At 42.4% G+C, this 24139-nt stretch overlaps 1 protein-coding gene across 1 annotated transcript in view; it reads left to right on the top strand.

Moving 5' to 3' along the window:
- The first annotated feature begins 392 nt into the window (after window positions 1–392).
- The window catches only part of LOC132775170 (protein EFR3 homolog A), an 81857-nt gene continuing 58110 nt past the window's right edge, over window positions 393–24139 (top strand). The window contains exons 1-2 of the mRNA XM_060776003.2: window positions 393–484; window positions 17538–17590. Of these exons, the coding sequence (XP_060631986.2) occupies window positions 17581–17590 (10 nt within the window). The 5' untranslated portion in view covers window positions 393–484; window positions 17538–17580. The remainder of the gene's footprint in view (window positions 485–17537; window positions 17591–24139) is intronic.

Genomic DNA, 24139 nt, shown 5'->3' with positions numbered 1-24139 from the left:
ATTAAATATTAAAATTAATTCAATTAATTAAATGCAGTTAGTCTTAAAATACATAAATCTAAAATTAAAACACTAATGCATGACAGGGGGAAATTTATATATTGATTTGACAACAATTGACAGAGATTAAATAAATAAGATTCATTTAATCCAAAAGAAAGAGGAAAAATAATTAAGAATGGAGGGATTAAACAATGTTAACATTGGGAGGAATAGACTAAAGCAAAGACCCATTTGGCCTTTTCTGCTAAGAAAACTACGATCCCCACAATGCACCGCGCCGCCCTATGCATCCCTATGGAAGGCTTGAGGCGACACCTCCGTCGTCCCGATGGAGCATTTACAGGCTGTGAATGGCTGCTGGGGTAAAAAAAACTACGACGCCCAGAATGCACTGCGCGCCTTCAGCCCCGGCCCCTTGGCGGAGGTCTTCTAAACCGGCGGGAAGAAGCAAGATGGCGGCGCTGGGAGGGAAGTAGTTGAGGTGAGTGCAGGGAAAGGAGGAAGGGGTGTGTTTCGGGGGGCCGGGGAGGGCGTTATGCTGGTTGGGGGGCCCGTTTAGGGCTTGAAATGAAGGGGAGACTCCGGAGAACAAGATGGACCATATATTGGGGGGCTCCGTGAGGTAGATTTTGTATTAGAAGCAAGAATATACATCCCCCCCTCCCCAGCTAGGCCTTCCTACATAAGAAGACCACTGCTACTAATAATAGTATAATATAATAATATAATATAATACAATATACATATAATTCTAAGACTGGGACACAGGAAGACAGTTCCATCTTGTCTCCAGTGTTATGTTTATAATATAAGATATTGTATATACATATAATATTTATAATATTATAATGTAATACAATATAATACTAGAAATAATAGCTCAGTCTGTTCAGCGCCTTCCAAGTCGCCCAGTCCTCTGTGTGCCCAGGAGGGAGTCTCTCATCTGGTATCAGCCATTGATTGAGGTTCTGGGTTTGAGCCTGCCACTTTTGGACTCTCGCTTGCTGAAGTGTTCCAGCGAGTGTCTTTGTAGATCTTAGAACACTATTTCTTGATTTAAGTCATTGACGTGCTGGCTGATACCCAAACGGGATGAGTTGGAGATGTTACTGCCTTGGTCCTTTCACTATTGGCTGCAACTTCCCGGCGGATGTCAGGTGGTGCAATACCGGCTAACCAGGGGTCAGGAACCTTCGGCCCTCCAGATGTGGTGGACTTCAACTCCCACAATTCCTTGAGGCTTTGTAGGCTAAAGACAGCACAAGGAATTGTGGGAGTTGAAGTCCACCACACCTGGAGGGCCGAAGGTTCCCCATGCCTGGAGCAGTGTAATTTCTCCAGTGGTGTAGGACGCAGACACCCCGTGATAATGCGGTATGTCTCATCAAGAGCCACATCCACTGTTTTAGTGTGGTGAGATGTGTTCCACACTGGGCATGCAGACTCAGCAGCAGAGTAGCATAGCGCAAGGGCAGATGTCTTCACTGTGTCTGGTTGTGATCCCCAGGTTATTTATTTATTTATTTATTTTATTTACTTTGCTTATATACCGCTGTATCTCAAGCCCGAAGGCGACTCACGGCGGTTCACAAACAGTAAAAACAGTAGAAACAGCAGTGGTTCCATACAACATATAACAATTGACTTAACACATTATCCATAAATTACCAATAAGCAATTACAATGCACAATTATTACAAAAAACAACCGTACCCAATCTTCTCATCATCCAAGCGTAGTCCAGGTTCGTCGTCCATTGTTCCATTCCTATGTTCCATTACCAGATTGCACTAAATTACTCAAATGCCTGCACAAACATCCAGGTTGTGCCAGTCAGCTTTCGTATGATATTGTTTCTAGCACCCACTCTTTGCTTGATGTTCAGGCAGTGCTTCTTGTAGGTCAGAGCACGGTCCAGAGTGACTCCCAGGGATTTGGGTGCGCTGCAATGCTCCAGTGGGATTCCTTCCCAGGTAATAATCCTCAGAGCTCGGGATGCTTGTCTGTTCTTAAGGTGAGAAGCACATGTCTGTGTTTTAGATGGGTTAGGGATCAGCTGGTTTTCCCTGTAATAGGCAGTAAGAGCACCTAGAGCTTCGGGGAGCTTCTGTCCAACCATCTCAAAGCTTCCTACATGAGCGGTAATGGCACGATCGTCAGCATAGATGAAACTCTCTGTCCCTTCTGGCAGTGGCTGGTCATTTGTGTAGATGTTGAACATGGATGGAGCAAGCACGCTCCCCTGAGGCAGGCCGTTCTTCTGTTTCCGCCATCGGCTTCTCTGGCCCTGGAACTCGACAAAAAAGCTCCTGTTTTGTAGCAGGTTTCCTATGAGGCGGGTGAGGTGGTCGTCCTTTGTGATATTATACATTTTTCTCAGGAGAAGGTGGTGGTTTACAGTATCATAAGCCGCTGACAGTTCTATGAAGACAGCTCCCATATAATATTGATAATATTGTAATGCAATACAATATAATAATACAATATTATAATTTATATATATTTATATTACATGTTATATTGCTAATATTACAGAATAGTGGTATAGTACAGTATAGTAATATATAATACTAATATTGGGCTATGGTAATAATATATTGTATTTACATATTGCTTGTAAGCCACTCTGAGTCCCCTTCAGGATGAGAAGGGCGGCATATAAATGCCGTAAATAAATAAATAAATAAATAAATAAATGTAATAATAATAATATATAATGCTAATAATATAAAATAATATTAATAATATAAAGTAATAATACTAATATAAAGTTATAGCAATATAAAATCATACTAAGAATACTGTAAAATAACATAAAATAAGAACAAGACATAATAATATAAAATAATTACAATTATATCTTATATTATAACCCAGTGGTGCAGTGTGTTAAACCTTTGAGCTGCTAAACTTGTTGACCGAAAGGCGGTTCAAATCCGGGGAGTGACATAAGCTACTGCTGTCAGCCCCAGCTTCTGCCAACCTAGCAGTTCGAAAACATACAGGTGTGAGTAGATCAGTAGATACCGCTCCAGTGGGAAGGTAATGGTGCTCCATGCAATCATACTGGCCACATGACCTTGGTGGTGTCTATGGACAACGCCGGCTCTTCGGTTTACAAATGGAGAATAGCACCAGGCCCCAGAGTTGGACATGACTGGACTTAATGTCAGGGGAAAACTTTTATCTTTACTAATAATATAAAATAATAGTAATATAAAATAAATGGCTCTAGCTACATTAATTGCTATAATGCAAATAATTATAGTTATAATAATTCTATATTTTAACTTATAATATATTTTAATTATAATATACTAATATATAATACAATATAGCTAATAATAGCAATGAAGGTTGAATATCTCTTTTCTAAAATCCTCAACAATTGATAATAATAATATAAAATAAATTACAACATAAATAATGCAAATACAATAAAATACATAAAATGGAACAAACCATATCCAGGGAGCAGGGTGAACTAAAATTATCAAAGCTCTGGAGACCATGAATCCCTCTGAGGAGCGTCTTAAAGAGCTGTGTCTGTTTAGCCTGCAGAAGAGAAGATTGGGAGGAGGCATGAGAACCATATTCATTTCTAAGTGTTTGCAGACCACTTCCTTAATGATCTTTTCCAGAATCTTTCCTGATAAGAGTTCAGCCTTGATTTGTTCTTAGCCCTGCTTATTTGTCTTTTTTGGCAGTCCATCCGGTCTGTAAATGCATTGATTTTGAACTCTCATGGCAACCTTCATAGAATCATAGAATCCTAGAGTTGGAAGAGACCTCCTGGGCCATCCAGTCCAACCCCATTCTGCCTCGAAGCAGGAATATTGCATTCAAATCACCCCTGACAGATAGCCATCCAGCCTCTGCTTAAAAGCTTCCAAAGAAGGAGCCTCCACCACATTCTGGGGCAGAGAGTTCCACTGCTGAATGGCTCTCACAGTCAGAAAGTTCTTCCTAATGTTCAGATGGAATATCCTCTCTTGTAGTTGGAAGCCATTGTTCCATTGCGTCCTAGTCTCCAAGGAAGCAGAAAACAAGCTTGCTCCCTCCTCCTCCCTGTGGCTTCCTCTCACATATTTATACATGGCTCTCATATCTCCTCTCAGCCTTCTCTTCTTCAGGCTAAACATGCCCAGCTCCTTAAGCCGCTCCTCATGGGCTTGTTCTCCAGACCCTTGATCATTTTAGTCTCCCTCCTCTGGACACATTCCAGCTTGTCAATATCTCTCTTGAATTGTGGTGCCCAGAATTGGACACAATATTCCTGGTGAGGTCTAACCAGAGCAGAATAGAGCATGGGGAGCATGACTTCCCTAGATCTAGACACTATGCTCCTATTGATGCAGGCCAAAATCCCATTGGCTTTTTTTGCCGCCGCATCACATTTTTGGGCTCATGTTTAACTTCCTGTCCACAAGGACTCCAAGATCTTTTTCACACGTACTGCTCTCGAGCCAGGCATTATCCCCCATTCTGTATCTTTGCATTTCATTTTTTCTGCCAAGTGGAGTATCTTGCATTTGTCCCCGTTGAACTTCATTTTGTTAGTTTTGACCATTCATCTCTCTAATCTGTCAAGATCCCTTTGAATCCTGCTCCTGTCCTCTGGAGTATTGGCTATCCTCCCAATTTGGTGTCGTCTGCAAACTTGATTCCAGATGTGGTCTAACCAAAGCAGAATAGAGGGGTAGCATTACTTCCTTAGATCTAGACACTATGCTCCTATTGATGCAGGCCAAAATCCCATTGGCTTTTTTTGCCGCCACATCACATTGTTGGCTCATGTTTAACTTGTTGTCCACGAGGACTCCAAGATCTTTTTCATACATACTGCTCTCGAGCCAGGCGTCACCCATTCTGTATCTTTGCATTTCATTTTTTCTGCCAAAGTGGAGTATCTTGCATTTGTCACTGTTGAACTTCATTTTGTTAGTTTTGGCCCATCTCTCAAATCTGTCAAGATCGTTTTCTCTCTTCTCCAGCCCTCCATGTTTGCATAGGAGCATGAGCCAGTTTCTGTATTGTATGTTTTGTTTTGTGTTGTAGCGCCCTGGTTGCAGATCCTCAATGTGGACTAGGGTTCTCCGTGCTCCATTGGACAGGCTTTGAATGAGCACATAAAGTCCATACCTTTGCTATTCTTTTGCACTTGGGAGTGTTGGTGAAAGACAGCTGATGAATAACTTTATAATATATACTCGTGATACAACCTTCAATTCCGCCACCAGGTAGTTTTTCTGAATGCGAAATAGTAGACATTGGTCGCCTATTTGACATGACCTAACTTACATACTTACTTAGGTGATCCCTTGTTGTCCGAGTAGGATAATCCTCCAGGGTGGGTCTGTAGGTGACTATGGAGCCGTATTCTTGATCTGCATCTTCTTCTGCAGTGAGGGCATCGGTTTTCAGGTGGAAGGCGGTCCCGGTCGGGGTTGGCTTGACACGCCTTCCTCTTGGCATGTTTCTCTCTTTCACCCTCCATTAGTGCCTCTTCAAATTCTGCAGCACTGCTGGTCACAGCTGACCTCCAACTGGAGCGCAAAGGGTCAGGGCTTCCCAGTTCTCAGTTTTTAAGGTTGGCTTTGAGCCCATCTTTAAATCTCTTTTCCTTCCCACCAACATTCCGTTTTTCATTCTTGAGTTCGGAGTAGAGCAACTGTTTGGGAGACGGTGGTCAGGCATCCGAACAACATGGCCGGTCCAGCGGAGTTGATGGCGGAGGAGCATCGCTTCAATGCTGGCGGTCTTTGCTTCTTCCAGCACGCTGACATTTGTCCGCCTGTCTTCCCAAAAGATTTGCAGGATTTTCCGGAGGCAGCGCTGATGGAATCGTTCCAGGAGTTGCATGTGACATCTGTAGACAGTCCACGTCTCGCAGGCATATAGCAGGGTTGGGAGGACAATAGCTTTATAAACAAGCACCTTGGTCTCCCTACGGATGTCCTGGTCCTCAAACACTCTCTGCTTCATTCGGAAAAAATGCTGCACTTGCAGAGTTCAGGCGGTGTTGTATTTCGGTGTCGATGTTTACTTTGGTGGAGAGGTGGCTGCCAAGGTAGCGGAAACGGTCCACATTTTCTAATGTTACACCATTAAGCTGTATTTCTGGCATTGGAGCGGGATTGGCTGGTGACTGCTGGAAGAGGACTTTGGTTTTCTCAATGTTCAATCACAGGCCGAGCTTCTCGTATGCTTCTGCGAAGGTGTTTTAGAGTGGCTTGTTGGTTTTCTTCTGAATGTGCACAGACGATGTTGTCATCAGCATACTGGAGTTCTGCAACAGATGTTGTTGTAACCTTGGTTTTGGCTTTCAGTCTGCTGAGGTTGAACAGCTTGCCATCTGTCCGATGGATGATTTCCACTCCGGTGGGAAGCTTCCCATCAACAAGATGAAGTATCATAGCGATGAAGATGGAGAATAAAGTTGGGGCAATAACACATCCCTGTTTGACACCTGATTCCACCTTAAATGGGTCACTTTGGGAGCCATTGCTGTCCAAGACGGTTGCCATCATGTCATCATGGAGGAGCCGCAGGATGTTCACAAATTGGTCAGGGCACCCAATTTTTTGGAGAATGGTTCAGAGAGCACTGTGATGCACTGTGTCGAATGCCTTTGCAAGGTCAATGAATGCCGTGTATCGTGGTTGACTTTGTTCCCTGCATTTTTCTTGGACATGACCATTCCTCACCTAAAAGAGAAACATAGAATCATAGAATCAAAGAGTTGGAAGAGACCTCATGGGCCATCCAGTCCAACCCCCTGCCAAGAAGCAGGAATATTGCATTCAAATCACCCCTGACAGATGGCCATCCAGCCTCTGCTTAAAAGCTTCCAAAGAAGGAGCCTCCACCACACTCCGGGGCAGAGAGTTCCACTGCTGAACGGCTCTCACAGTCAGGAAGTTCTTCCTCATGTTCAGATGGAATCTCCTCTCTTGTAGTTTGAAGTCATTGTTCCTTTGCGTCCTAGTCTCCAAGGAAGCAGAAAACAAGCTTGCTCCCTCCTCCCTGTGGCTTCCTCTCACATATTTATACATGGCTATCATATCTCCTCTCAGCCTTCTCTTCTTCAGGCTAAACATGCTTCAAACATGTGGAGCTTGGCTGCAACTGAAACTTGGCATCTTAGCCTTTTTATATCTTGCAGTCTCTTCTTGTGGAATTCAAAAGAGCCTCATGTAGAGGTAAAGTGTTCCCTGGGTTTTACCTAATCATTGCTGTCATTGAAAACCACCTCCAAGGACAGCTTTCTCTTGCAGCACAAATATGGTTTCAAACCGGTGCTGTTCCTCATTGGAAAAGCCTGTCAGAAGTGTGTGAAGGCATCATTGCAAAGAGTTCGCACCTGCATTTCTCCCTGCATTAAAATAGGCCAGGTTTTCCTTCTATAAAGTGTTTTCTGCTGGTGATTCCAAGGTCTTGGTGCTCATCTTTATGCTTACCAGAAAGGGTCTCCCATGTATCTTTTGCAGTTTCCTAGAAATAGGAATTGTGGGAGTTGAAGTCCAAAACACCTGGAAGAGGACCAAAGTTTGCCCATGCCTGTAATACGGGATACTCAAGCTGTTTTCATCCTCAAATAGTGTTGACACTTTAGAACTGGAAATGGTTTCCTGGTGCAGTGCTGATTTTTCTCTCTGCCCTCCTCTCAATGAAAAGGCCCTCTGAGGCCGATGGCATCATCTCAGCCAAAGCCAATAATAACTGGAGGCGGGACGGATGCTGCCTCTGGGTTTGTGCCTTTGTTGCAGAAATATTGCTTAACTGAGGACTGTTTCAATCAAGACGCTGTGTGTCATGCCAAGGTGGGTTTGTAGCAGCGATTCTGCATTGAGGGACAAGGACGGCACGACCTGTGGTTGCGGCTTTTCCAAAAGTTTGCAAGGAGGAGGATGCAGAACTTTGAGAGATGTATGAAAAATCTGTGACTTGAAAGGAATCGAAGGCACACTGCAAGAATATGTCCTGCACCCCTTGTAAGTTGTTACGTGCAAACAACAACAACAAAAATAATAATAATAATATATTTATTTATTCGTCGTGTCAGGGCAACCAGTCAATTATATTACATTTCTAACAGAACAAAGTAAACAAACAGATAAAATACAAAATTTGTGAGTTTAGTAGTTGATTAAATGTCCTTTGACCAGTATCTGGCCACTTGGAGTGCTTCTGGTGTTGCTGCAAGAAGGTCCTCCATTGTGCATGTGGCAGGGCTCAGGGTGCATTGCAGCAGGTGGTCAGTGGTTTGCACTTCTCCACACTCGCATGTCGAGGATTCCACTTTGTAGCCCCATTTCTGAAGGTTGGCTCTGCATCTCATGGTGCCAGAGCGCAGTCTGTTCAGCGCCTTCCAAGTCGCCCAGTCTTCTGTGTGCCCAGGGGGGAGTCTCTCATTTGGTATCAGCCATTGATTGGGGTTCTGGGTTTGAGCCTGCCACTTTTGGACTCTCGCTTGCTGAGGTGTTCCAGCGAGTGTCTCTGTAGATCTTAGAAAACTATTTCTTGATTTAAGTCGTTGACGTGCTGGCTGATACCCAAACAGGGGATGAGCTGGAGATGTCTCTGCCTTGGTCCTTTCACTATTGGCTGCTACTTCCCGGCGGATGTCAGGTGGTGCAATACCGGCTAAGCAGTGTAATTTCTCCAGTGGCGTAGGGCACAGGTACCCCATGATAATGCGGCAGGTCTCATTAAGAGCCACATCCACTGTTTTAGTGTGGTGAGATGTGTTCCACACCGGGCATGCGTACTCAGCAGCAGAGTAGCACAGCGCAAGGGCAGATGTCTTCACTGTATCTGGTTGTGATCCCCAGGTTGTGCCAGTCAGTTTCGTATGATATTGTTTCTAGCACCCACTTTTTGCTTGATGTTCAGGCATAACAATAATAATAACAACAACTGAAATCGAGTCACTTACCAACACAGTCAGAATCTTCAGTACTGACAACAGTATGGAGTTTGGCCTAGACAAATGTGTCACAGTGGCATTAAAGAAAGGGAAAATTACACACAGAGAGGGCATAGAGATGCCAAACTGACAAACCATAAAGTGCAATCCTCCTGAAGCCTATAAATACCTGGGCATACTAGGGTTGGACAATATCAAGCATGGGCAAGTGAAAAATGTGGTTAGCAAAGAATATGTACAAAGAGTCAGAAAAGTTTTGAAGAGCAAATTAAATGGTGGAAATACGATCAAGGCTCTCAACCCCTGGGCCATCCCCATCATTAGAGACACGGCTGGGATTGTGAACTGGACACAAGCAGAGCTGGATGATCTGGACAGAAAAACAAGACAACTGATGACAATCCACTACACATTACACCTGCGTAGTGATGTCGACAGATTTGACCTGCCCAGAAAATCAGGAGGCAGAGAGAAGAGGGCTTCTGCAAGGGAAAAAAACGGTAGAAGAAGAGAAACACACTGGCAGATGATGTGAAAGGCAGTCAAGAACCAACATTGAGGGAAGTCAAGAGTAGAAAACTGCTTCAAGTGCAAAAGACAAAGAGGAAATACCATAAAAACAATCCAGAGTAGAAGAGAAAACTGATGAAAGAAGGCTCTCCATGGACAGTTCCTGGGAAAAATTGAGAGCCAAATTGACAAAGAAAAAACATGGCTGTGGTCACAAATGGAGCTCTGACAAAGGAGACAAAGGAGGGCCTGATTCTGACAGCCCAAGAACAAGACATTCGAACCAAGGCCATCCATGCCAGAATTGAAAAGTTGACGACAAATCCTAAATGTAGATTCTGCAAGGAAGCAGATGAAACAATAGATCCCATCCTCAGCTGCTGCAAGAAGATCACGCTGACAGACTACAAGCAGAGGCACAACACCGTTGCTCAGATGATTCATTGGAACTTGTGCCACAAACACCATCTGCCTGCGACAAAGAACGGGTGGGATCACAAGCCGGAAAGAGTTACAGAGAATGAACACGCCAAACTCCTCTCGGACTTCCAGATTCAGACAGACAGTTTTGGAGCAAAATACTCCTGACCTCACAATTGTGTTAAAAAACAAAGGATGGATCGTTGATGTCGCAATCCCAGGCGACAGCAGGATTGCAGAGAAACAACTGGAAAAGCTGACATGATATGATGATTTAAAAATCGAACTGCAAAGACTCTGGCACAAACCAGTAAAGGTGGTCCCAGTGGCAATCAGCACACTGGGTGCAGTGCCTCAAGACCTTGGCCTGCACTTAAACCCAATTGGCGCTGACAAAATGACCACCTGCCAGCTGCAAAAGGCCACCTTACTGGGATCTGCATGCATTATTCGCCGATACATCACACAGTCCTAGACACTTGGGAAGTTTCCGACGTGTAATCCAGTACAACAGCCAGCAGAGTGGTCTTGTTTGCTGTGGACTCATCTTGTTGTGTTTCAAATAATAATAATAATAATAATAATAATAGTAATAATAATAATAATAATGTATATTTATACTCTGCTTTTTCTCTCTACAAGGAGACTAAAAGATTGTGGGAGTCAAAATGACCTTCATCATTTCCCTTGTTGTATTGGAGAAAGCACATAGTAAGAGAATGGGAAAAAAGCATTCATCGTTCTGTCTTTGAACAGTTCTGAGAATTAATAATCTTAGGTTTCCAACTGAGCGTGTCAGAACTTGTTCCGGCAAGGAAGAAAAACTCTTCTCACTCAATAGACATTATCAATCACCATCTTTTTTTGGACGATATTTGAGCTCCCTGTTGTAAAAAGGACACAATGATCACAAACACATAATCTTGTCATATGATGCAACAGCTATAAAATTGGTTATATCCCCCTCTTTAATATAATCAGTATTTTTTATATGTTGGTAATAAGTTGTCACTATAACAGCTGGCATCAAGAATATTTCATTTATTTTTGTTCTTTTATTCTGCCCAAATGAATGTTGCTGAGAAGATGACATTAGCACAGTGTTCCATCAGACAGCCCAATTAGAAATAACTACATCCAGGGAAAGGCTTTCTTAAGAGCAGGATTGTAAATAGGATGGAATATTTTTTATGGTGTTGCTCATATAAAGCAGATAGATAGTTCACTCTTATGCCAGAAATGTTTCTAGTCGTCTACGGTTTCCCTGGTTTTGAAGGTAGCCAACAATTATCATGAGTTATATAGTCTTTATAGTCACTTCTTCTCCCTAATTCATCTAAAACACAGGCATGTGCTTTTCACCTTAAGAACAGACAAGCATCCCGAGCTCTGAGGATTATTACCTGGGAAGGAATCCCACAGGAGCATTGCAGCGCACCCAAATACCTGGGAGTCACTCTGGACCGTGCTCTGACCTACAAGAAGCACTGCCTGAACAGTAGGTGCTAGAAACAATATCATACGAGAGCTGACTGGCACAACCTGGGGATCACAACCAGACACAGTGAAGACATCTGCCCTTGCGCTATGCTACTCTGCTGCTGAGTATGCATGCCCAGTGTGGAACACATCTCACCACGCTAAAACAGTGGATGTGGCTCTTAATGAAACATGCCGCATTATCACGGGGTGTCTGCACCCTACACCACTGGAGAAATTACACTGTCTAGCCGGTATTGTACAACCTGACATCCGCTGGAAAGTAGCAGCCAATAGTGAAAGGACCAAGGCAGTGACATCTCCAGCTCATCCCCTGTTTGGGTATCATCCAGCACGTCAATGACTTAAATCAAGAAATAGTTTTCTAAGATCTACAGAGACACTGGCTGGAACACCCCAGCAAGCGAGAGTCCAAAAGTGGCAGGCTCAAACCCAGAACCTCAACCAATGGCTGATACCAAATGAGAGACTCCCCCCTGGGCACACAGAAGACAGGGCGACTTGGAAGGCGCTGAACAGACTGCGCTCTGGCACCACGAGATGCAGAGCCAACCTAAAGAAATGGGGCCACAAAGTGGAATCCACGGCATGCGAGTGTGGAGAAGAGAAAACCACTGACCACCTGCTGCAATGCAACCTGAGCCCTGCCACATGCACAAGGGAGGACCTTCTTGCAGCAACACCAGAAGCACTCCAAGTGGCCAGATACTGGTCAAAGGACATTTAATCAACTACCAAGCTTGCAAACTTCGTGTTTTGTCTGTTTGTCTGTCTGTCTGCTTGTTTGTTTGTTTGCTTTGTTAAAAATGTAATACAAATGTCTGGTTGCTCCTGACATGATAAATAAATAAATAAATAACCTTTATAGTCATGAGTTATATAGCCTTTATAGTCACCTATGGATGTGAGAACTGGACCTTAGGGAAGGCTGAGTGAAGGAAGATCGATGCTTTTGAACTGTGGTGTTGGAGGAAAGTTCTGAGAGTACCGTGGATTGCGAGAAGATCCAACCAGTCCATCCTCCAGGAAATAAAGCCCGACTGCTCAGTGGAGGGAAGGAGAGTAGAGACAAAGATGAAGTCCTTTGGCCACATAAAGAGAAGACAGGAAAGCCTAGAGAAGACAATGATGCTGGGGAAAATTGAAGGAAAAAGGAAGAGGGGCCGACCAAGGGCAAGGTGGGTGGGTGGCATCCTTGAACTGACTGGCTTGACCTTGAAGGAGCTGGGGGTGGTGACGACCAACAGGGAGCTCTGGCGTGGACTGGTTCATGAGGTCACAAAGAGTCAGAAACAACTGAACAAATGAACAACAACAACATCTTAAATTACAGTTTTATATAAATACTCAAGAACATTTAACCTACTGAAGATTATCAGTAGCAGCTGCATTTCCCATCCTTGGCTTATACTTGAGTCAATACGTTTTTTCCAATTTCTTGTGGTAAAATTAGGTGTCTCAGCTTATATTCGAGTCGGCCTATACTCGAGTATATACAGCAGGGGTCCTCAAACTTTTTAAACTGGGCCAGGTCACAGTCCCTCAAACTGTTGGAGGGCCAGATTATAATTAGAAAAAAAAAACATGAATGAATTCCTATGCACACTGCACATATCTTATTTGTAGTGCAATAAACACTTTAAAACAATGCAATAATTAAAACTTATTAGTATTTTAATGGGAAGTGTGGACCTGCTTTTGGCTGATGAGATAGGGCTGTTGTTGTTATTGTTGTATGCTTTCAAGTTGTTTCAGACTTATATTGACCCTGAGCGAGGGCCGGGTAAATGACCATGGAGGGCCGTATCCAGCCCTCGGGCCTTAGTTTGAGGACCCCTGATATACAGTATATATATTTATTATTATTATTATTTATTTACAGTATTTATTTGAGTAATAAATACTGTAAATAAATAGTAATGTTGTTGTTGTTGTTCATTCGTTCGGTCGTCTCCGACTCTTCGTGACCTCATGGACCAGCCCACGCCAGAGCTCCCTGTCGGCCGTTACCACCCCCAGCTCCCTCAAGGTCAGTCCAGTCACTTCAAGGATGCCATCCATCCATCTTGCCCTTGGTCGGCCCCTCTTCCTTTTGCCTTCCACTTTCCCCGGCATAATTGTCTTCTCTGGGCTTTCCTGTCTCCTCATGATGTGGCCAAAGAACTTCAACTTTGTCTCTAGTATCTTTCCCTCCAGTGAGCAGTCGGGCTTTATTTCCTGGAGGATGGACTGGTTGGATCTTCTCGCAGTCCAAGGCACTCTCAGCACTTTCCTCCAACACCACAGTTCAAAAGCATCGATCTTCCTTCGCTCAGCCTTCCCGAGGGTCCAGCTCTCACATCCGTAGGTGACTACAGGGAAGACCATGGCTTTGACTAGGCAGATCTTTGTTGCCAGTCTGATGTCTCTACTCTTCACTATTTTATCGAGACTGGACATTGCTCTCCTCCCAAGAAGTAAGCGTCTTCTGATTTCCTGGCTACAGTCTGCATCTGCAGTAATCTTTGCCCCTAGAAATACAAAGTCTGTCACGGCCTCCACGGTTTCTCCTTCTATTTTCCAGTTGTCAATAATTCTTGTTGCCATAATCTTGGTTTTTTTGATGTTTAGCTGCAACCCGGCTTTTGCGCTTTCTTCTTTCACCTTGATTAGAAGGCTCCTCAGCTCCTCCTCGCTTTCGGCCATCAGAGTGGTGTCATCTGCATATCTGAGGTTGTTAATGTTTCTTCCAGCAATTTTCACCCCAGACTTGCATTCATCAAGCCCCGCACATCGCATGATGTGTTCTGCATACAAGTTAAAAAGGTTGGGTGAGAGGATGCAGCCTTGCCGTACGCCTTTCCCAATCTTGAACCCGTCTCCTGTTCCGTGGTCAGTTCTGACTGTGGCTCCTTGGTCCTTGTACAGATTCCTCAGGAGAGAGGGAAGGGGGCTTGGGATGCCCATCCCACCAAGAACTTGCCACAATTTATTATGATCCACACAGTCAAAGGCTTTAGAATAGTCAATGAAGCAGAAGTAGATGTTTTTCTGAAACTCCCTGCCTTTCTCCATTATCCAGCGGATATTGGCAATCTGGTCTCTCGTTCCTCTGCCTTTTCTAAACCCAGCTTGAACATCTGGCAACTCTCGCTCCATGTATTGCTGGAGTCTTCCTTGAAGGATCTTATTTATTTGAGTCTCACACTTAGGGGGACTCAAAGCGGTTTACACATAACTGACAAACTTCAGTGCCATACATTGGACATTGACGCGATGCCAAACCATAACAACCACAATAATAAAACGACAATTAAACATAAATCATAATTAGACAGTACATAATATATATAGATAGGTCATTTTGCATTATTCAAATATGTTTCCCAATTTCCTATATAACGTCTAGTTTTTGGGTAAATTTTATGAGTGTTATTTTATCAATAATATCCCAGCATTTTCATCTCAAAACAGTACACAAGAAAGAAAAAGAATTCAAAAATGAATTGTGGAATAAAATTGATTATGTGTGAATCACTCTTGTTCAGGCGGCAAAGAAAATGTTGAAAAGTGACGCCAATAACTCTATAGCTGATAGCAATCACTGCAATACAATAACTTATTATGGGGACTGTAAATCAATGAGTTGGGCTTGTGCGGTTATCTTTTAAAATCTATTTTAAAGATTTTTTTCACTGAATCCCTATGAAGCTTTTGTAGAGCGGTTTGGGAATCGCTCCTCTGTGGCTTTCTTGCATCCGAAATCCTTCATTTCAGTCACTTTTACTATTATCTGTGGTTTGGTGCATCCACACAATGTCTCCTCTGTGGGTATGGGGGGTCATACTGTATTATCGGCTCTCGTTAGTGAAAAAAGAGAACCACTAGTTGTCGTTTATGAGTAACATACAATGAATCAGCTTGTTGAACGATGAGAAATATTGCTTCTGACTGTTTCAATATGTCTAGTCTCGTTCTGCAGTATAAACAAACCGACATGACAGTCATCAGAACTGACAGACCACAGTAATCACAGTCTGTCCCTGTCTTTTGATGCCAAATTCTTGCTTCACGTTTGCGACTGGCAGTGAGCGATGGGTGCTTTTAGTTCCAGGTACCTGGAAGGCACCAAATCTGCAAATGCCTGGTTTAGGATGAAATCTTGTTCACGTTCATGTGGTTTATTCCAGGATGCTTATTTACTTGGGATGAAGATACAGGATGTTCCCGAGTTACAGACATTTGACTTACAAATGATTCCTAGTTAAGAACAGTTTTGAGTCCCCCACTGGGGTGAGAAGGGCGGGGTATAAATGTAGAATAATAATAATAATAATAATAATAATAATAATAAAGAACAGGGCTGAAACAAAAGGAAGTGAGAGGAATCTGCCCCTTGGATGGAAGAGAAAGCCACTCCTGAAAGAGTCATTATCAGGAGGGAACTAAAGCTTTATCCCCAATCCTTGTTTTCACAACAAGCCAAAATTTCCAAAATCCCAATTCTTACAGGGACGAAAAGGAAGGTGAAACCTTCTGAACAAAGGCACGGACAGTAAAGGACATGCCACAAGGGTGTTAACGGATGAGAACTGAATATGACGACATAGTTTTACATTTTTTATTGTTCACTGTTTTGATATTTTTAGATATATTATATTGTGATGTTTTATTTTATTGATGTATGTATTTTATATATGGCATTGAATTGTGCTGATTGTTCGCTGCCCTGAGTCGCCTTTGGGCTGCTACGGGCAGGGTAAAAATGATATTAATTAATTAATTAACCTTTCCCTATGCAGTCTATTTTAAGTGACTGGATTGACCTTGAAGGAGCTGGGGGTGGTGACAGCCGACAGGGAGCTCTGGTGTGGGCTGGTCCATGAGGTCATGAAGAGTCGGAGACGACTGAACGAATGAACAACATGCAGTCTATAGATCAGGGGTCCTCGAACTTTTTAAACAGAGGGCCAGATCACAGTCCCTCAAACTGTTGGAGAGCCGGATTATAATTTGAAATTTTTTTTTAAAGAATTCCTATGCACACTGCACATATCTTATTTGTAATGCAAAAACACTTAAAAACAATACCATAATTAAAATGAAGAACATTTTTAACAAATATATGAACTTATTAGTATTTCAATGGGAAGTGTGGGCCTGCTTTTGGGTGATGAAATAGGATTGTTGTTGTTGTTGTGTGTTTTCAAGTAATTTCAGACTTAGGTTGACCCTGCGTGAGGGTCGGGTAAATGACCTTGGAGGGCTGTATCCGGTCCTCGGGCCTTAGTTTGAGGACCCCTGCTATAGATAGATAGAGAGAGAGAGAGAGAGAGAGATACATGGCTGGAGTTCCACTTAAATAATGTCCCTGTTCCATTGTTGTGTATCGTGTATTCTTGCTGCAATTATCATATATTGTAATAACTTGAATTTTGAGGGTTTTGTTTGTTTGTTTGGACGTCCTAATAGAAAAAAAGGTTGGGCCTAGCTGTATTCTGGTTTTAAAAATCTCTTACAAAACTATTATTTTGCTTTGTCGCATGTCCAACACATACGATAAAAAGTACCTTGACATGTTTCACGTTTTCAGTATACATTTATAGTGTTCTTCTACATCCTCACCAGTTTGGCTGGAATCAGGTACCATCTGTACATCATTTTGCAGAAATTCTCTTTCAGGTCAAACTTTTAATTCTTTTGACCACATTAAATTGTTTTTAAATTGTGTTCGATTTTAGCCTGTTCTTGTAAGCCGCTCCGAGCCCCAGGGGAATGGTGGCATGTAAGTTCAAATAATAAATAAATACATTATGCCTCTTGAAGGTTGACCTTATTTAAAATAATAAAATCACGTAATTACAGAATTCGGAGGGACCCCCAAAGGCCATCTAGTCCAAACCTAGTCTGCCAGGTAGGAAGACAGAATTAAAGCACTTTAGAAATATGTCCATCTCTTTTAATTGTCTTCCAAAGATGAGAACGCCACTGTTCTATATTTGAATGATAAAAACAATTTTTCTAATATTCAGGTTAAATCTCTTTTCTTGTGATTTGAATATATTTGGTCCTTATTTTAGTTTTGCAGCAGAAGCAAACAAACAAACTTGCTCTGTGACTTTCGATGAGACATTTAAACAATCATTTGACCTTTGAAATCACTTTCTCATGACATTTTTCTTTTTTTGTCTTCTAGTTAGTCGCATGGTGGAAAATAGAAGCAAAACTGTGCACGGAGGATGCCTGGCAGTAAGTGTGCCAAACTATTATTATTATTATTATTATTATTATTATTATTATTCGTATGATGTTATTGTGTGTGAGTGCAGTTGGGAAGTATAATTCATTTGCATTGAAGAGTTCTCAGTTCCAGTCTTTGGAAATAATTACTTATTAAATCAATGTATAGTTCATAATGGCTGCAGACTTATATTTCTTTCATTTTTGAAGATTCCTCAGGTTTTTTGTTTCTTGGCTGGTATTTCCTTTTTGCTGCCTCTCTTTTGCTCATTTTCATCTGCATCCTGTTTGGGAGCGAATGAGAAATATAACAGCATGGAATTGAATACAGATGGCACATGAAAAATATATGGAAGTATGCAAGATGAATGCACTGATGAAACAAATCTCAGAAAATAGTTGAATGGCATTTGGTGATGGATTGTGTAAATGTTGTGCCTCTCTTGCTTTCTATAGTTCAATTATACTCAGAAATACCTTTCATATGGAGTTGATAAGCTGTTCCATACGCACATTCATTCTGTGTCGCTCTGTTCCGCAATAATCCCTGCAGTTTGCTTCAAGGCTTATCTTCACAATGCAGATCTGAATGTGCCATGAATTTAGAATACATTTTGAAAGCTTAACCTTCGCAATTTGCAAAATATGAACGAGAGCCTTGTTGAGCTAACTAGAAGACACAACTAATCTTATACTAGCTTTGGAATGGCTTCTTAAGGCAAAAATCATTCAAGAGAAACAAGTGACATTGTTGTAGTCGCAGTTATGTAAGTCTGGGTCTTTTATGTGTCATGCTGCAGTTTTTAGAGGAAATTTATTTTCTCTCCCAGCAGCTGATCTATCTTTATATTGTCCTATCGCGGTTGCATCTGAGCATTAAATAGCTCTAGAGGCCAATGGTTAATCCTTTCTATCTTTACACTGCCCTCTTGTGGTCGCACCTGAGCACTGCATACATACATACCTAGAGACCAATGGCTAATCCTTTCTATCTGTACGCTGCCCTCTTGTGGTTGCACCTGAGCACTGCATACATACATACCTAGAGACCAATGGCTAATCCTTTCTATCTATACACTGCCCTCTTGTGGTCGCACCTGAGCACTGCATACATACATACCTAGAGGCCAATGGCTAATCCTTTCTATCTTTACACTGCCCTCTTGTGGTCGCACCTGAGCACTGCATACATACATACCTAGAGGCCAATGGCTAATCCTTTCTATCTGTATACTGCCCTCTTGTGATTACATTTGAGCACTGCATCCATGTATACTAAGAGGCAAGTAGCTAATCCTTTCTATCTATGCACTGCCCTCTTGTGGCTGTATCTTAGCACTGCACACATATATATCAAGAGGCCAATAGCTAATCCTTTCTATCTATACACTGCCCTCGCGGTTGCACCTGAGCAGTGCATACATAGAATCAAAGGGTTGGAAGAGACCTCCTGGGCCTTCATCCAGTCCAACCCCATTCTTCCAAGAAGCAGGAATATTGCATTCAAATCACCCCTGACAGATGGCCATCCAGCCTCTGTTTAAAAGCTTCCAAAGAAGGAGCCTCCACCACACTCCAGGGCAGAGAGTTCCACTGCTGAATGGCTCTCACAGTCAGGAAGTTCTTCCTCGTGTTCAGATGGAATCTCCTCTCTTGTAGTTTGAAGCCATTGTTCCGCGTCCTAGTCTCCAAGGAAGCAGAAAACAAGCTTGCTCCCTCCTCCTCCCTGTGGCTTCCTCTCACATATTTATACATGGCTATCATATCTCCTCTCAGCCTTCTCTTCTTCAGGCTAAATATGCCCAGCTCCTTAAGCCGCTCCTCATAGGGCTTGTTCTCCAGACCCTTGATCATTTTAGTCGCCCTCCTCTGGACACATTCCAGCTTGTCAATATCTCTCTTGAATTGTGGTGCCCAGAACTGGACACAATATTCCAGGTGTGGTCTAACCAAAGCAGAATAGAGCATGGGGAGCATGACTTCCCTGGACCTAGACACTAGGCTCCTATTGATGCAGGCCAAAATCCCATTGGCTTTTAATACTCTTGATGGTTCATAGGGGAGAACAGGTAAACTGGAATATTCAGCCAGAAAGCTCTGGAATATCACTAAATTCCACAACCCACTATTCCGAAAAGCATTCCTATGACAGTTTAAGTGGAATCATAGTGCATAACGAATAACAAAAAAGAGAGAAAAGGGGAGAAATAAACCCTCTAATAGTACCTAGAAAATTCAGCACTTTTTGATAATTTTGTCCAAACTTACCTGGCTGTTTCATTTTAGTGTTGTTACTTTTGAATAAAAAGTTTGCTGAAACTTGTGGACCCACTCTTCTTGTTTTGTGGCATAGGGACCACAAAATATTATTCTGAAATCTTGCTTAGGAACACATCCTCTTCACGAGCTGTCTGGACGCACAGAGAGCGTTCCTTGTTAGAGCTAAAAGTGCCCAAATCCAGGGCTGGAGACATTTCCAGCAGGAAGCACCTGTCCTTTCTTTGCAAGCTACTCGGGAGACAGCTCTCAACTTGCAGGCAAGGTTATTTCTTCTTAGCCAACCCTTATCTAAGCATCTCTAGATTCCTTTCTATCCATATTGGCTTCTCTAGCTGCGTGTTTCATTATCAAATGGGCAGACCAGGTTACCTGCTTGTCAGGTGCAATGGCCCCAGCCGCGTGACTTGGCCTTGCAAAGGGAACTAGATACCTGGGGCTGGCGCCGGTTGGAATCAACCTCGCGGAGGGCTTTCCGTTGCCTGCCCAGGGATCAGGCCTCACTCCATTTGGGAAGGAAGGAAGGAAGGAAGGAAGGAAGAAAGGAAGAAAGAAAGAAAGAAGGGCAGGTGCAGGTGCAGAAAGGTGGAATCCCAGGAGCCGGGAGGAGCAAGATGAAGGCCTATGTAGCACTTCCAGTCACTGAGCACGAAAAATCCTACGACTACAACCCCGCATGGGAGCCGGGCCCTTGTGTTTATCTGGGTAGGTCTTCAGTCCTCATCCCCCTCCTCCTCTTCCTCCTTCTCTTCCTTGTCTGTCTCTTCTTCTTCCTCCTCCTTTCCTTTTCCTTCTCCTTTCCTCCTCTTCTCATCTCTTCCCTTCTGTTTTTTTTCTCTTCTTTCTCCTCCTTTTCAATCTCCTTCTTCCTCCTCCTTTCTTTTTCCTTCTCCTTTCCTCCTCTTTCTCCTTCTTTTCTTTTCACTTTCTTCCTCTTCTCGTCTTTTCCCCTCTCATCTGTTCCTCCTCCTCCTCCTCCTCCTCCTCCTCCTCCTCCTCCTCCTCCTCCTCCTTTTGTTCCTCCTTCTTTTCCTTCTCTTCTTCCTTGTGCTTTTCCTCCTCTGTCTCTTTCTCTTCTTCTTTCCCCTCTTCTTCTTCCTCCTCCTTTTCCTTCTCCTTCTTTCCTCTTCCTCCTTTGTTCTTCTCCTTTTCCTCCCGCTTTTCCTTCTTCTTTTCCTCCTCCTCTTCTTCCCTCTTTTCCTTTTCATTTTCTTCCTCATCCTCCACCATCTCCCTCCCTCTCTTCCTTGTCCCTTTCCCCCTCCATCCTCCATCTTCTTTTCCTCCTTTCTAAAGTACTTACAAAACTAAAGTTCTGGTGGTGAAAATTTCAGAACTCTAACAAAACTTCCAAAATTTAATTATTATTTCATTATTTTCCTCCTCCTTTTCATCTTTTACTTTTCCCTTTCTTCTTCCTCCTCCTCTTCCTTCTCCTCCTTATCTTTCCCCCTCCATCTTTTTCTATTCTTCTTTCTCCTTTTCTTCTTCCTTTTGCCTATCCTTCTCCTCTTCCCTCTCCTTTCCTTCTCCTTCCTTTTTCCTCTTTTCCTCCTCCTATTTATTTATATCCCTTTTATCTCTTGAATGAGATGCAAAGCAGCTCACATGAAAAAGCAAACCCCACAACATATAAATATTAAAATATAATTTAGTATACAAATCAATTGGAATCCCTTTCAACACTTACAAACTAATTGCATTCCTTTCAGCATCCCTCTGATCTTCCTCCCTGTTGTCATATCACTTTTTCTGTAAAATAACTGTATGCAGTGCACAAAACTCTTCTCTTTTGTTTATAGAGTTATACATTTTTAATAGAAACCCCTGATCTAGTGCATTATTCCTTATTTGAAAGCATAAAGGTACCTTGTAATTTTTGCTACCACGAGTCTCCTTTTCAAAACATTCACATGGAAAGATTGTGTGGTTCGTCTTATGGCAGATGTAGTTTCAAGCCTTGTCTTGTTTGTTTCCTTATCTATGTCTCCCCAGACACTTACTCTCCAGGTAGATCTGCGTTGTTATTGTGTTTGTGTGCAATGGTTGCTGGCATGTCACTCTCTCGCTATACCTTGATGCCTATGTGTATTTTCTTGGTTTGAGCAGCTGTTTGGAGAAATCTGCTTGTGTGCTTTGTGATGAAATCTTGGATCTTTCTCCATGGGGAAGGAAGCTAGTTTTACTTCATAATCTAAAGTTCACAATATGTAGAATTTGGCAAAGTCGTCACAAATAAAGGACAAATTTACCGTTTAAGGTTGAATTTTCTAAAATTATTTTACGGGCTTTTAAAAATACATCAATTTTTGAGAATTGGTTATAACAGAAATAGAAAATATCATGGATATAAAAATTAGGAGGAATCCAGTAGAAATATTACTTTTAATTAAAAAAAAGAGGATGGGAAAGATAAGAAGGATTTTTTTTTAAATAGACATGCTATTAACAGCAGCTAGGCTATTAATTGCAAAATATTGGAAAGGGGCAATGAAAATACAGATTAACGAATGGTATAAAGAAATCTGGAAAATGGCACTGAACGATATGCTAACATCCAACTTAAAAGTAAAGAAGGGATTATGTAAAAAAAATGACTTTGAAAGTATCTGGAGAAAATTTCTAGAAAAATTATTGGGAAAAGAAGATGGGAATTTACCTCCAAATGAAGAACTGATTTTTTTGGTGGCACTTTAAGAAAAGAGATGGCTCTGGAGAAGGGGAGCACAGGGGTGAATGTAAATAAAAGAGAAGGAAATGTATAGTATACGTCTATATAATTGTATTTTCTCTTCTCAAATAAAAATCTAAAAAAAAAACGTTGTGGTGACCTGCAACCATTAAAAACAAACAAACATCAAAACAGCTTGATAAAACCATGAAACTATTAGGATTTATTATTAAGAAAACTTCTCTCCAACCTTATAAAAGGTTAGCCTAGCAGAACACAAGCAGATCAATGTCATCTGTATGCAGATGACATCCAAATCTATCCCTCCTTTCCACCTGCTGCTAAGGAGGCTGTTCAAGTCCTGGACCAGTGCTTGGCAGGTATGATGGTCTGGATGAGGACAAACAAATTGAAACTGAATCCAGACTAGACAGAGGTCCTCCTAGTCGGTCGAAAGGCCAAACAGGGCATAGGGTTACAGCCTGTGTTGGACAGGGTTGCACTCCCCCTGAAGACGCAGGTTCGCTGCTTGGGTGTAATTCTGGATTCATAGCTAAACTTGGAAGCCCAGGTTTCGACGGTGGCCAGGGAAGCATTCAGACATTTAAAACTTATGTGCCATCTGCACCCGCAAACTTGGCCACGGTTGTCCACACTCTTGTTACATCTCTAATAGACTACTGCAGTGCACTCTACATGAGGTTTCCCTTGAAGATTGTCCAGAAGCTCCAAGTAGTCCAATGAGCGGCAGCCAGTTTCCTCACTGGAGCAGCGTACAGGGAGCATACAACCCCCTGTTACACCAGCCCCACTGGCTGCCAGTCTGCTACCAGCCCCAATTCAAAGTGCTGGCTTTAGCCTATAAAGCCCTAAATGGTTCTGGTCTAACTTACCTGTCCAAGCATATCTCCCTGTATGAGCCAACGAGAGCTTCTGGAGATGGCCCTGTTCTCGGTTCCACTCCCTTTGCAGGTGCAACTGGTGGGGACAAGAGACAGGGCCTTCTCCATGGTGGCCCCTTGGCTGTAGAACTCCTTCCCCAGTGACATTAGACTGGGTCCATCCCTCCTGGCTCTGTATGCAGCCATTTGGAGAGTAGGGTAACACGGACTTGACTTTAACTTTAGTCTGAATAATGACTACGGGAAACACCAAATTGGAAATCATGACTCGGCACTTACGTTTTAATCTGTATTGCTGTTTTATATGTTTTTAACTGTTTATATGTTTTAACTGTTTCAGAACGTAATATGGTATGTTTATTATTTTGTGCACAATGCAGCATTGAATTTTAGTCATAGTTTGTAAGCAACTCTGAGTCCCCTTCAGAGTGAGAGGGGCAGGGTATAAATGGAGTAAATAACTAAATAGCCTACTTAATTCACTGTGTGTATATATATAGCCATTATGTGCTTCATGGATTCTGAGATTGCTATTTTTGGAATATTATAATTTGGCTAAATAAATTTGGGACGAATCCAGGAAGACAGTTTTGATTCTACTTCTAGGCAGTGTATAGATAGAAAGGATCAACTTTGAATTGAAATAAATACAGCAGGATCCAATAAGGTGGTTGTACTGACGGAACTACTTCAGCCAGATAAGATAAT

Source organism: Anolis sagrei, chromosome 4 (genome assembly GCF_037176765.1).
Source record: "Anolis sagrei isolate rAnoSag1 chromosome 4, rAnoSag1.mat, whole genome shotgun sequence".
NCBI classification, from domain to species: Eukaryota; Metazoa; Chordata; class Lepidosauria; order Squamata; family Dactyloidae; genus Anolis; species Anolis sagrei.
Note: the sequence above shows the minus strand (reverse complement) of the source record. Positions and strands in the feature narration are given on the sequence as shown.